Source organism: Otolemur garnettii, unplaced genomic scaffold, assembly GCF_000181295.1.
Source record: "Otolemur garnettii isolate 467f Iridium unplaced genomic scaffold, OtoGar3 scaffold00030, whole genome shotgun sequence".
NCBI lineage: Eukaryota > Metazoa > Chordata > Mammalia > Primates > Galagidae > Otolemur > Otolemur garnettii.
The window spans coordinates 8,904,781-8,920,734 of NW_003852425.1; the positions used below are offsets into that span (position 1 = coordinate 8,904,781).

At 35.0% G+C, this 15,954-nt stretch overlaps 1 protein-coding gene across 1 annotated transcript in view; it reads left to right on the top strand.

Moving 5' to 3' along the window:
• The first annotated feature begins 5,978 nt into the window (after positions 1-5,978).
• The window catches only part of TMEM232 (transmembrane protein 232), a 183,969-nt gene continuing 173,993 nt past the window's right edge, over positions 5,979-15,954 (top strand). Inside the window, exon 1 of the mRNA XM_023512700.1 lies at positions 5,979-6,097. Coding sequence (XP_023368468.1) covers positions 5,979-6,097 — 119 coding nt within the window. The remainder of the gene's footprint in view (positions 6,098-15,954) is intronic.

Here is a 15,954-nt window from a genome sequence, read left to right on the forward strand (position 1 = left end):
TGAATCTCACCTAGGTCTTAGGACAGGAATGAAAGAAGAGAATTTAAAAATTTCATTCACCGGAATGTTCTTTTCATTTACCTTACAAAACATAATTCTGTATTTTCAAAATTTAATGTTAACTTTTTACCTTCATCTAGTTCCTGTAAGTTCTACTATTAAATGATAACTAAACTTAAATTGTATTTTGAAGAAAGAAATGGGTTCTTGAGTCATGAACTCCGTATGTGTGAATCTTCTCTTGATAGAAAATAAAATTCAAACATTCCATCAAATTTTAAGATGCTTAGCAATAACTTCTTACAGATTGCAATATAAGGATCACTCACTTTAATGATAATTGCCAAATTGTAGAGTATCTTGTTTTAGTATTCTGTTGCTACCAAAACAAATTTCAACAAATTAGAAGCTTAAAATAACATTCATTTACTATCTCATAGTTCTTTAGGTCATAAATCCAGGCTGGCTCAGCTGCATTCTCCGCTCAGTCTCACAAGATTAAAATCAAGATTGCAGCTGAGTGAAAATTTTTGCAAACTGCAATCTGATAAGGGGCTAATATCTGAAATATGTAAGTAACTCAAACAACTTAATAGCTAAAAGAAAAAGACCCAATTTAAAAAATGAACAAAGGACCTGAATAGACATTTTTCAAAAGAAGACGTACAGATGGACAGTAGGTATTAGAAAAGGTGCTCGATGTCACTAATTATCAGGGAAATGTAAACTGAAACCCCAATGCGATACCTGTTAGAATAGACGGTATCCAAACGATGAAAGATAAAAAGTGTTTATGCAGATGTCGAGAAAAAGGAACCATTGTACACTGTTGGTGAGAATATAAATTAGTGCAGCTATTACAGAGGTTCCTCAAAGAATGAAAAATAGAAATCCTATATGAACCACTATTGGGTATAGTATATCCAAAGAAATGAAATCAGTATGTCAAAGAGATATCCCCATGTTCATTGCAGAATTATTTACAATAGTCAGGATATGGAAGAACCTAAGTATCCATTGATGGATGAATGGATAAAGAAAATGTGGTGTATAGATACATAATAGTGTATTGGTCAGCTTGAGGAAGAAGGAAACTGTATCATTGATAACAACTTAGATGAACCCAGAGGATATTATCCTATGTGAAATACTGACATAGGCCAAGCACAGGAAGACAATATTGCATGATTTCACTTAGACGCAGAATCTGAAAACATCAAACTCATAGATGCAGAGAGTAGCATAATGGTCTCCTGCAGCTGGGGTAGGAAGTGGAAATGTAGGATGTTGGTCAAAGGTTACAAAGTTTCAGTTAGACTAAGTGAGATCTGGAGATCTATTGTACATTGCACTGACTATAGTTAATAACAAGGTATACTTGAAACTGGAGAGTTGGCTGGCACCTATGGCTCAAGGAGTAGGGTGCCAGCCCCATATACCAGAGGTGGTGGGTTCAAACCCAGCCCTGGCCAAAAAACAAAAAAAAAAGAAACTGGAGAGTAGACCTTAAATGTTTTCAGCACACACACACACACACACACACATACACAATGTGAAGTAATGGATATCTGAATTAGCTTGATTGTGGTAACCATTTCCTTGTGTGCATGTGTGTATGTCTCAAAGCATCACTATATACAATTTTTATTTATCAATCTTCCCTCAATAATACTGGGGAGGGGGAAGAGTCCAGCTGAGATGGTCTTATCTGGAGGCTCTGGTGGAAAATTTACTTCTAAGCTCATCTAGATGGGCGCCAGAATTCAGCTTCACATAGTTTAGTTTTTCTCATTTGCTTTGTTTTCTCTCATTGTTGTTGGTTTTGGGCGAAGGTGGATATTTCTGAGATTTGAGAGGCATACTGGTTAACATCCTCCATCTGGATGACTACTGAAGAATGATTGCCATCTCAGTTGTCCTACGTAAAACTTAATTTTTTAGGGTACGTGGCATATCTTGAGGACAGGACACAGTTATAAGAGGGACTTTACCTAACAAATGCAAACATTGTAATCTAATTCATTATACCCTCAACCTGAAACAATATAAAAATAAAATAAAAATTTTTAAAAAAATAAATAAATAGGGTGGTACCTGTGGCTCAGTGAGTAGGGTGCCAGCCCCATATACTGTGGGTGGTGGTTTCAAACCCCACCCTGGCCAAACTGTAACAAAAAAACCCCGGGTGTTGTGGCAGGTGCCTGTAGTCCCAGCTACTCAGGAGGCTGGGGCAAGAAAATCACCTAAGCCCAGGAGCTGGATGTTGCTGTGAGCTGTGTGATGCCACAACACTCTACTGAGGGTGATAAAGTGAGACTCTGTGTCTAAAAATAAATAAATAAATAAAAATAAAAAAATAAATTAAAAACCTTTATTTTTTATACATTTTAAAATTATCCAACCTTTTCTAGCTTTATACCATTCAGAGCCAATTACACTGGTAAGTAATGATGCTGAACGGTACTTGTACATTTCTATCACTGCTACGTTCACATTGCACATAGAGTAATGCAAACACCTATGTTAGCAACAGCTGTGCATTTATCAAGTTGCAATGAAAAATAGTTTACTAGATTTATTGGTTCTGAGTTTGTCTCCATGTTGTTAACCAGGGCTGAATACGTTGAACTATGGTGTCATTGGAAAGGGGTGTGTGAGCTAATAATATCTTTGTTGCATGAGTCGACCAACATTTCCAAGAAAACATCTTATACAGTCTTCGACTATTGTCTTAACAATGGAATTTTTCTTTAGCCTTAGAAAAACAAAGTGCTAGGTTATAAGAACCTGTAAAGGATTGATATTTCTTCTGTTGGTTTTTAATTCAATACTTTTCAGTTTTTGTTAGTTTTGAACTTACTTCTTTATGTTTTGTACGAACAGCGTTTAAAGGGTGATGTTTATTGCTTCACTAGACAGTACACATTTAGAAATAATGTCTGTTAGTGATGAGCCCTTCACAAAGTCAAAGTCAGTATGATACTCATATAAAAAACTAGAGGACATTTCTTAGATTTCCTGTTCCTTTAGAATAATGCTGTCACTATTTGGTTCATTACTGCTGCCACATTGACAACAACTTTGGACAGCTTGCTTTGTTATCAATCATCTGTAAAAAAATTATAAAAATTTTACTTTTCTAATTTTGTTGAAAGCAAATTAAAAACCAGATTTGATGTCAATTATAATAATTGTAAAATAAGATATTGGAGTAATTAAATGTTTATGTTTTCTGAGATTTTTATATATTTTGTGTTGGAGTTGGAAAACTAATCTTAAAACACAATATAGTGTGGCCCCATTATACATGCAATACTAATAATCATTAGTGCAATACTAATAATCATTTGTTTGTGGATAGCTTCAAGTTTGGGACTTTACTGAGAATTCAATTCAGAATACTTTTAGGAAAGGAATTTTTTCTGAAAGCGAATGATGTATTCAGATTTTGCATTTCAATTATTTGGGGGTTGGTGGTGATTTTAAACCTCATTTTCTTTACTTACCCCATTGAGGATTGAATTCCAATATCTCTATTGTAAACATTTCTGAAAGCACTTATATTTTCTTCTTAGAAATTTGAGATTATTTTGTTATTTTTCCTACTAATCTTAGTCAAAAGCAGCACTAAGTAATGAAATATTAATATATTAGAGGGCACAAATTATCTCTCTTGTATCTCTCTCTTCCAACACTACTCAAATACTGCTTTATAACCTCGCGGTGGTTCAACTCTGTTACCAGTACTACCAAGATAAGCCAGAAATTGAGAGCAGCAGTTCCACAGCAATACGATGTTTTTCATCCCAGCCGGTCTAGGTCATTTTCTTCAACAAGGCATTGTGGAACTCTCCTGATGAGCAGAAGGTGTACAATATATCTTACATCTACCTCAGCAGGTGTAAAGAGTCTTTGGACAATAGGTTAAGTGATCAAGAGATAATTTCTAAAATAATTAATCTCTAACTTGTTGAAAGCTCAGAAACACGTAGCCAGCCCTGTGAAGTACCTGTTAAAGCTCCAGGTCAAATTACCCAACATAACATACACAAAGACCTGTTTGCCTTAAATTCAATTTCTCTTAAACTGTTTTTTTTTTTTTTTTGTCTCCGTAGATGTCTATACTTTTCCCTTTCCATTCATTTCCAATTAAATGTTTTAAACTAATGTACCTAAGAGCATGTCTGACCCAAGTTTGTATTTCTGGGCTATATTTTTGAAAAATGCAATGTTTTATGATTGGTGGAATTATTCTTTCCTCCCCATGGCTTTCTTTTTGTTTTCTTTTGAAGACATTGTCTTTACCCTAGTTTACATAACTTTAATAATTTTATATCATCCACAATAAATACTTGTCAACATTTATTAGCACATTTATCAGATTAACACCTCTGCACATTCCTACTTCTCTATTATTGTTCTTTAGGCTGCCTGTGTTATGGGGACCTTATTATGCATTTATGGATATATGAATTTGTAGTTACCTTCCTGAGTGCCTTTCTGGTGAAAATGCCCAATGTGATGTTGTTAGCAGTTAAAGAAAATTAATGTCTGAAAATATGAATCCTGCACTGGAATAACTTTTGTTTTACATGAAAGTTAGTTAGGCCCGTCTAGATAACATTGCTGTCTACAGCTCAGCACAGCTGCCACCCTGGAAAACCTGCCTGCTTTCCACTCTAATGGATGTGCGTTATTTGAAGCAGATCTTGTCATTCATACATCAGTAGTGACAGTGCTGTTTTGTGTCTGGGATCCATTTTGTGCTGATAATTTCCATTGCCCCCAGACCTGCTTCGCATCCTTCTCCACTTTGCCCTGTCCTCCTGGCTTCGAGTTTGGTTTAGCAAATGGGGAGCACAGATGGGTGATTGGAGTGGAGCTGGAGGACAGTGGGACTGGTGTTCTGACGCTCTAGGATCTAGGGTAGGACTTTTCTTAGAGGCAGCCTCAGATTGTGCATCTCTCAACTAAAGGCAAACACTTTTAACTAAGCACCACTCTCCTGCTCTCATTCCTTCTTGGTCTAGCTTCCTCTTCGGTCCTAGGAGTGGCAACTAGCTTGTCCCCTTCTTGCTAGCCCCTGAGAACTACACCATGTCATTTTACAACCCTACGCCTGTCTCTCAAAAGAATCCCTGCAGTTAGTCCCTTAGAGTGTGCCCTATGCTTCCTTGACTAGTACAGTGATCAGTTTTGAAATTTAACTGTCTTAAAAATAAAATGCAAAATAAACCAGCAACTACCCATTTCATTGCTTCATTTTGCTGATGAAATACTCCACTAAATACAAATAGTATGTCCTAGTATTGGTTACACACTCATACAATATGCTCAGATATACTTCAAAAAGAAAAAAAGATAATATTTGGGTGTGAGGGCAAGCGGAGAAAGCATAATCAAAATGGCAAAAGATAGGACATATAAAAAATATATACAAGTGGCTTTGAAGAACAGACAATGGCAATTTAGTACTGATCACAGTGCTTAGATGAAGCTCCTACGTGCCAGGCTTTGTCCTAAACAGTGTACATATGTTGAACTGTTTGTTTCTCACAGGAGCTCTGGGGGAGATAATATTCCCATTCTCCAGGTGAGGAAATGGGGCCACGGAGCAGTGAAGTCGGTCTGCTTGGACAGCCGGTCCTCATAGCTGCCACGTCACACTGTTCTTTCACTGGTTTTGCTAATAGAAATGCTAAAGCATATTCAAGTCTAGATGTTATGTGAATCGACTAGTTTGTAATAGTAACAAAATGGAAAGGTGGGGCAAAGTCTAGAGGCAAAATTAGTTTGGAATCCAATGTCTGAGAGTTTAAATTATTTTTCAGTATGCTATTATTCTTAACCCTAATTTTCCTTCTTGCTACCCTTTTCGACAACTCATGAATCTGATGACATACAGTATTTTGTGCCGTGAGTGCATTCGTATGCTAACACACACTTAATATTTCTCTTTAGGTTCATGATCTGTGAATATGCCTGTTAACAAAGCACCCGTGAGCAACACATTACAAATAACATCTCCATCTTATCTTGAACGAGCCTTAAAATTAAAATTACAAAATTTAAATAGAAAAAAGACTCCAAAGCCAAGGTAAGTTAGAAAAATATTTCATATTAACATAGAGAACCCATATGAACTGTACAGATAATTTAAACAGTAGAGAAAATTGTGAAAAATAACGTAACCCATATATCTCTCAGCAAGTACGAAAATGTTAAAAGCTTTACTAATTTTATTACATAGTCTTATTTATTGGAACAACTATATACGTTCAAAAGTTTTGCATTCTATACTTTTTGTTTGAGATAATCATTTTTCTATAGTCACATATTAAAAAAAATTACCATAATAACTCATAAACCATGTAAAAGAAAATGTTTCATAACTACTATACGTCTAAGCATTTTAGTTATTGCTAAGTTTTTTCATTATTTTAAATTTAGTCACAGTAGAATTTCAAATTATTTCTTTGAGATAAAGTTATAAAACAAGTGTAATAGCAACTTAAATTTTTGCCATGACTTTATAGTCAGAGAGTGCTGTCTCTGGTGGTTTTCTGTTGTGTCTGTGTCCTCACACCATAATGATCCATATTTTCTATAAGAAAAAAGGTGGAAAAGTTGTTATCCATTCAGAACCCCACAGAAAGGAAAATGAAACTGAGAATAAATCACCCCAAAAGTGAACAGTTTAAATGTAAATTCACATAGACATGTTATACTAAAGAAACAAGCAAAAATGGGCGGTAGATATAAATCACTTGGGGCGGTAGAGATAACCAAGCAATAGGACTTAAATGTAACCTAACTGCGTAATTCTTTTACTAATAGGATGTAGGTCAAAAGAGGGAAATAATTTGTATAAAAATGTCCAGAGCTGTATTAATTGCATTTAAAAATTTCAAATTGAGAGGCGGTGCCTGTGGCTCAAAGGAGTAGGGCTCTGGCCCCATATGCTGCAGGTGGTGGGTTCAAACCCAGCCCCGGCCAAAAAAAGAAAAGAAAAACATTGAAATTGCCTCAATGCTTCATACTAAAATGGCCAAGTGAATTAAGTATATCAAAACAGCAGAATACTATAGAAATGTTTAGAAAAAGAAAATGGAAACATTGAAAGATAAGTTATATGGTGATAAACGTCTGTCAGATGAATATTATGGATGCGGCATTCACTAGTATCAAAAGGTTTGGTGGATGGCCAACCTCTATGGCGTTAATCACAAACTTGATACTATTGGTAATAGGTGCGTGCTGAAAGGAGGAGGGTAGGTCTTTTCTTTAAACAAACATGAACAGACCTGGGCTCAATAGAGTGAAATAGTTTACTTTTCTCCAGGAGTTCTCAGTTTTTAAATATGCTAATGTGTAGTGTAAATCTCTATCGGGAGCAGAGCTGGCTGTGCTACCACTACTTGTATAGATGGACCCTTCCACAAAACTCACCCAAGGACCACATAGTAAGGAATATTAATTTACATTGAATATTCTTTTTATTAGAAAAAAACCTTTATATTGTTAAAGATAAAAATATGTATTAAAAATGATTTTGATCTTTAAAAATATAAGTTGGGAATACCTCTTAAATATCCTTAACATGTATGAATATCTAAATTGATAGGAACTTTTTAATCACTTAGTATAAATACTTGGAATACTCAGTGTTGCTGTATTTTGCATGTGTTAAATTATCATAGCTAATATTAAGTTAAAACCACATGTACATGTAATTTTTTAAATCTAAATTTCTAAAATTACCACATCAAAGTTTGCTGATAATTTTAAATTTATGTGTGATTTTTAAATTTTAAGAAATGGTTTCAAATTTTTGAAAATGAAATCAATGCCATAAGGGAAATCAATATATATTTCTCCTTGTATACCTGTGCAAGTGTTAGTTCTGAGTGTAATTTTTGATTCATTTGTACAACTATATATGTATCCATAAAAATTAAAATTTAGAAAGGCAAATCTAAACATTTTTCTTTAAAAAAAGTATGATTTTTTTTCTTTAAACTTTATCTGATATTCTAATTTCATCTTGTATATTTTTAACCCTCACTAGATTTTATTAGTAATTTAAGCAGTCAATGTTCCTTATCTTATTTCTATTTCATCACTTTTTTTCTTCACTTTTTCATCTTTCTTCTTAAATACTGTATCTGGACTAGTTTTTCATTTACCTGATAGAAGACTTTGAATTTCCCTGAGTTTGATTGTCTGAATATATCTTTATTTTATTCTTACTCTTGAAGAATGCTTAAAACTGAACATGGAATCTCTTTGGACCATTACCGCTTGTATTCTCTTTATTATTATTGATATCATTCCACTGTCTCATCATCTCCAGCATTACTGTTGAGAAGGTCGATGAAACTGTAACGTCAGTCTTTAAAATCAGTCAGTTTTACTATGTGTCAGAATTTAAATTCTTGCTTGGATTTGTCAGAGCTGTTCGAATCTGAAGATAACGTCTTTCTTTCGTTATTCTTAAAATATTACCTGGTATTATTTCTTCAGTATTGCCTTGACAATTCCATTTTCTCTTTTCATGGGACTCTTGATTAATTGTATATGAGTTCACTTTATTAAATCTTCTATAAACTTTACTCTTTCCTCTCCAGAATCAAAACTTTTGTCTTTTTCTAGTGTATTTTACACAATTTATCCTTAACTATGGTCTGTCTCTCTATGTGGCTAATTCTCATTAATTTTACTGAATTAAAAAATTATATCTTACATTCTAGTAATTAATTTGGTTTTCTTTAAGTTTTTTTTTTAATGTAGACTTGAGACGCCTGATTCTCTGCAGATATTTTTAAGCTTGTGGTGCCGTGATTGCTTTATAACTTGTGTCTGATTATTTTGGTGACTGGAGTCTCTGAGTTTGTTGCTTCTGCTTGTTCTCATTTACGTCATCTTGTTCACGGTACCTTGTCATTCCTCACTTCCCCTTGTGGGGAAATGTTTCTGCATGCTGTTTTTTGAGCACTAGGAGGAATATGTCATCCTCTGGAGAGTCTTCACATTTGCTTCTCTGCCAGACACCTGCAAACGCTACGAGTCTGGGACTAAACTAAACTCATTGCCTGAGTTTTCTTGTCCAACAATCTATGTTTCTCTAGGGTATAAATCTGTGTTAGGACTAACCTTCTCACTAACAGTTTTCTTTATTCTTTTGTTTTCTTTCTTTCTCTGTTGAATTGCCAAGACTGCCGTCCATGTAGCTTCCTGGGGTTGAGAAAAGGGGAGTGCTTTAGTTCTGATCGTCCTTAACTTGGATATTTACTCAATGTGTGTACATTCTCTTGTAAGTTTCCTGTACTTTGAAAATCCTGGCTTTTTTCTACTGTTTAGTCATTTAAAAAACATACTTGATCTTGTCTTTGTGGCCCCTACATTAAGGGAAACCAGAGGTTTGACTTGTAGCAAGGAATGTCAGCTTTGTTTCTCTTCTTATCTTTTCCATAAATATTTTCATACACCTCGTATTCTATGTCCTTATTATTCCTTCAGGGAAAAATGAGTCTTTGCAGCCTCAGTGAGGGTTCCATTAGAGACACACATAGAATTCCATGTAAATCCTTTAAATGTGGTAACAAGTCCGTACATCTTTGGACTAAAGAGAAAGTCATAAATTTTTACAGTGGGTTACTGGTTGTGATTATTTTCTTTTGTAATAAAAATTAAATTATTGCATATATTCTCTTTTCCTTTGGCTACATCATCTCAGAGATGAAAAAACAAAAAAGATTTTGCACATTTATATCAAGTGGGCACACATTTTAGCTGACTGAAAAAATATTAAAGGGAATGTACACCTCCATTAGAAAGATTTAGTCAAGCTATTACAATATTTTATAACTTTTTCAGAGAAGCTTCAGAATATTTTATATCTGGGGGATTATAGTCTTCAAAGCTTCCTGAAACATTAGTAAGCCTGAAATTTTTAGTTTATATAAATGTTTTTGAAACTTTTATATTTAGTAAAATGTTCTCTACAAATACATGTTCTAAGTAGTTTAAAATATATATGTATATAATATCTATAGATAAATCTATATCAATATATAAAATTGATTTGATGTATGCACATTTATAATCTAGCTCTGTAGGGTGGGTTCTAAATATGTGCCTTCAGCAGCAAGAATAAACTTTTCTAGACTCACATTCTGGCCATTTGTGGGTTTTGTAAACTCATTGTCTTTATCTTTTGTTTGTCTGAATTATGAAGCATTTAAGTGAATTTGTAACAGTTAAGACTTTGCAGTTAGCCTAAGACATATATACCTGTAGAATTTGGGATTGGTTACAGATGATTTAGCTATAAATATAGTAATTTAGGACCTAGATGGCCATAAAGAGCATGATCACATTCAATATAATATAATATAGCTTCTTTTAGAATGTATTGTCCCAAATAAAAGATCAGAGGCTATGGATGAGATTTATCTGTACAACGCATGTGGGGTCTTGCAAGATCTTGAAAACTACAGTCACCATATACACAGGCTTATGCCACTGCCTTGGCTCACATCTCTAGCGGATAGACTATGTGACAAGGATTAAGGTGATAATATTCTATTTGGGTTGTAAGAAAATCAATGCAGCAAAGGCAAAGAAAAAATTAAAATTAGGCAAGAAAACTTAATGCATTACCACCCTGATCGTTAAATCACAGCTTGCCACAAAGAGACGCAACAGATATATCTGCTTGACGTATAGGACTTGTCCAGACAGGTTGCAAGAAGAAACCACATCTCACTGTAGAACACAGAGTGGAGAAATAAGGAGGAGGATGGGGAAATCTGCTGCTTCCTGTCTAGCATATTCTGTGGTCAAGATTCACCCTGTAGGTGCTAACTCTTCTGTACTTTCAGATTGTGTCTCCTGGCTTGTAGCTATACCAGCTATGGAAAGGGAAGTGTGGCTCAGTATTTGGGGGAATGAAGGCCAAGGAGGCATTAGGGGGATCTGAGAATTCATATGGTACTTATGTCCTGTATGGGCATTAATCATGAAGACTATGAAGTTTAAGTGTTTCCATTTTTGCAAATATTTTTAGATATTGGATATTTTCTTATGCCTAGATTCAACTCAAAATTAGTGATTCCACAGCTTATTAAGGGAATAAGCAGAGCTAGTACCCAGACGTCCCATAATACTTGTTTGGTGTTTAGTCCTCCAGTGCCCCAGGAGGCATGTGTTTCCACAGTTAGTTCTCTGACTACAGTTTGATAGCATTTTAGATTCAAGATATTTTTATGCAGAGTTTCATCTGAGCATAAATGCATTTTTTACCACACTGTTCCCCCAACATATTCACCAAAACACTGCAAATTTTCATTACCAGTGGAAACATAAACATGTACACTATATCCCAAATGCTGTCCATCCACCTTTACTTTCATGTAAAGCTGATACTGTCAAGATCAAAAAATAGTGACTGGCGAATGGAGTGAGTTTTTCCTCCCTGGTCTGACATTTGCCTTAAAAAGGAAATCATTAAAGATTAGTCCCATATAGCACCAACGATAATCTAAGGAATTATCAGTATTAATAGGAACTTGTTCTAGTATGCCACTCTGCTTTATTGTAAACTATGGTCATCATGGAAAGACTTCTGAGTTCCTCCCTCATATCCGTTATCTTCTGCCATATTAATACAACTTTTAGTTACATATCTGGAAAACCATTAAATAATACATTTCTCAGCTTCCCTTGTTGAAAGATGTGGTTATGTATAATCCTGGTCAGTTAGATGTTAGCAGGAGTGATGTTCTCGACTGACATTATAACTTGCTATTATTATTACTTCTCCACTGACACCCACTTTGGTCACTCATATTTACAGATCCCTCCCTCTAACACCTGTATCTCTACTCAAAGTAGCTGATGTTTAGGATTCTCTTACAGAAACCTGTATTATGGAAAGAAAATATGTGTTTTCAGGGTTCAAGAAGGGATTATTTGATTTCATCAAGTATTTCTTTCTGGCATCAGGAGAGGATTAATCCCTTTTTGAATGAGAATTCATATGTATGGATTAAGGATGAATCTATCAGACTCATTGATTTTTTACTTTCATTGGATAGTGAAAGAAAAGACAGATAAAGTTTGAAGGTCTTTTTTTCAAACCAGGCAGTTTGTTCATCCTTAGTAATTAAATACATCAAGTCAAATATTGTTATTTATGCCAAACAATGAACTCTCTTTGGGATTAATAATTACAGTTCATAAGAGATGATGTTACACTTTGGAATTTCAATTGTTTCTTATTGGACTTATCCCAGATAGCCGTGAAAGCACCATTGACTGTTACCAGAGGCAGAATAGAATGTTTACAAGCATAAGAGCAAATACTTAGAAGGAAAAGTAGATTTTTGTTCTTGCAAATATTTCCAGTCTTTAATTTTCTGGAGCTTTGTGCTCAGAATTCAGTGTGTGTCAGTAATCCCCTTTCCCTTTCTTAGTAACCCCTCAGTAGGAGGGTTTGCATTTTCAAGGCTTAAGGCAGTATTCCGTTTGCTAAACTGAATAAGAAATTTAAAATCTAAAGTCTAAAGACAATAAGAATGTATCAAACTATAGGTATTTTTAGAAATGAACATGAGGCCTATATCTCTGGTTTCATACTGTAAAGCCTGCTGGATATCCACAATGTGAAGATGCTGAAATCAATCACACAGCAGGTGTTAGGATGGCAGAGAATATTTCAGTGTCTGACTTAAAACACTCAGGCCCCAAATCAGTGAGTCAGAAATGATAAATTCAGGGGAGGTATTCACAGAACAAATGTTTGTACATGTTCATATCGTCAGGTCTTTTTATGCCCTTCAGATTAATACATCTGTCCCTGAATTCCTCAAACATTCAAATGTGTCGTACACACCCGAGCAGATAAACTTGTCTTTCATTCTCTTGGTATTCCTGGGTTTTAGGAGAAGCCATATTAATTAATTGTTATTTGAAACTTCTGTTTCCATTTGATTTTTTTACCTCCTAAGAGTACCACACTTATCAAAGGAGTAATCAATATTTAATGATTTTGCTTCTTGATTATCCTTGTACTTATTAACATCCTAAAATTTGGATTGTGTTTTATTTCTCTAGAGAAACTACTCTCTAAAGATCTCCAGTACATTAAAGCATTTATCACTTCTTTGTGGTAACATCAAGATCTTCTCTTCTAACTATTCTTCTTGAAATATACAGTACCTTGTTATTTGCTATAGTCACCGTACTGTGTAACAGAACACCAAAATTTATTATTCCTGTCTCGCTGCAACGCTGTACCCACTGGCCAGCCTCTCTGGGTCGCCCTGCCCAGAGCCCTCCTGAGCTTGCCCTCCCGAGCTTCTGGTAACCACTACTCCAGTCTCTCCTTGTATGAAATCAGTGCTTTTAGACTCTACATAAAATGACATCGTGGAGCATTTATCTTTCTGTGCCTGGCTTGTTTCACTTAACATAATGTCCTCTAGGTCCATTCATGTTGCCACAAATGATAGGATTTTATTCCGTTTTGTGTCTAAGTAGTATCCCATTGTGCATCTATATTGATTCCACGTCTTTGCTATTGTGAATAGTGCTTCAGTCAATGTGGGAGGGCAGGTGTCCCTTCGTATACTGATTTCTTTTCCTTTGGACAAATTCAAGCCAGAGTTCAAATTGCAAAATATATGGTAGTTCTATTTTTAGTTTTTAAAGAAATTTCCATACTGTTTTCCACAGTGTTTATAAGTTGTCCTAATTTATATTCCCACCAATAGTGTTCCCTTTTCTCGTCGTCTTTGCCAGCATTTCTTACTTTTTGTCTTTTAGATAATAGCCATTCTAACTGGGGTGAGGCAATTTTGAATGTTCTCACTACAAAAATGGTAAATGTTGACAGTGATGGATGTGGTTACCCAGATTGATCAATATACTATGTACACATGCAAAAACATATCCCATAAATATATACATCTATTAAGTGTCAGTTATAAACAAAAATTGAATTAAAAACAAATCAACTGGCTTTCTAAAAATTAACTCTAATCTTCTTGTCCTTGGTCTTGATATTTCTTCAGATGTACATTTTTTTGTCTTTGTAGTAATCTTTAATCTTTTCTTTGATATCTCAGTCTCACATTGTTTGTTCACATGACATAGGTACACATTCAAACTAATTTAAGCAAAATCCCCCTCAATTCTTGTAAGGATATAGGGTTGTCTTGTGGAACTTGAGAGCAAATTGTATAGCCAAGTCTTGCTCATTCATGCAGCTCTCTAACACATGCTGGAGATAAAATGATCAATTTGGCAGGTGCAGTCTGCATGTACACTACTAACCATACTTTCTAAAAGAGCAGGAACTCTAGCAAATCATTCAGTGACACTGATTGGGAGCTACAGTGGTAAATGAGCATTTTCTTGAGACTTGGACGTTTTGTTGTCTTAAATGGCTCTCAGCAAAAGCTGGCCCTTGGCCTTACATAACCTTTCAACTACAACAGTCACTAATTTACAATAGCACCTTACGTAAACTCCTTGGAGAGAATGCTGAATTGGCCCAACTGGAGTCAGATATCTACTGTGACCCCATCAACAATGGCCAGGGGGATGGAGTCAGGTGGTACTAATATGGAACTTAGCCCCAGTGGTTTATCAGGGACTTTGAAAAATGAACAATTTTCAGGGTAGGAATTTACACCTCAAATTATACAGATATTTGAATTCCATCATGATGGAATTCCTGAATCTACTTCTGAATCTACTTCTGTTTACTTAACTCTTTCCTCTTTCCTTCTCACCTTCTAACTCTGGGATCTGTTAAACAAGATGTACCTTTAACACTTTCTTTGTATTCTTCCTCTTGAAATTTTATGGCTTTAACTATCACTGATATGTAGGTAAATCTGAAGTCTTTATTTCCAGATCCTATCCACTTCCTAACACCTGTCTAATAAATCCATTTGGATTATGGCTGTCTCCCAGGTGAATCATACTGAATATATCTAGAATGGCACAATCACCTGCCCAAATTCCTCCCATCTGATTCTCTTGACATCATCTTCCCACTTCTAACCATGTAGGCTATAAACATTGAACTCACCTGTATGTCCACCATCACGATTTCTTTTCCAAATCCCATTAGTCATCATACCCTATTTATTTAGCTTGATCAATTTTAGTTTGATTTAGCTTAGCTCCACCTAATCACTGGGTTCTGGGTGATTGTGTTCCCAGGAAGAATCAGAGAATGGATTTTGAAAGGACAACTGCTGTATATACCAGTTCCTGTCTATACTTTAGGGAATAGCTCAAGTGCTATTTCTGTGAAGAAGTTTTTTATGAATCTTTACTGAAGAAGAGTAATGCTTATAATTAACAGTTACCTTTCACAGAATAGATGAGGTCAGACAATTAAGTGTGTGAACTCATCCTAGAAAAGATACGTGTCTGCATATCTCATTGCTAAGTATCACTAAGGTCATCTTCAAAGGACTCCTTTTGGGCAGCTAGCACCTAGTCCACCCTTCAAAGCACTTTTCCTAGGATGAGTTCATGAACTTATTGTCTGACCTTGTATGCCATGAACTGGGTTGTGTGTTCTGGTTTAATGCTTTTCAAACTTCTGCAAGATCTGATCACATTTCTATGGATGGAAATTATTAGTTCACACAGATTAAGTGATTCAGCAAAGATTAAAGGACTAGGGCGTGTTGGAATAATGATCTTGGAATAATGATCTCTACTTTTGAATGTCCACGGGATTTCGTTTCCTTTTTTAGTATAACTCCTTTATTTTTTTTTTTTTATTTATTATTAAATGATAGCTCTATACATTAATGCAAACAGGGAGTACAGTGTAGTGTTTTCACATACATTTTGAAACACTTTCATCAAGCTGGTTCACATAGATTTCATGTAATTTGCATAGTCATTGTGTCAAAACGTTTACATTCT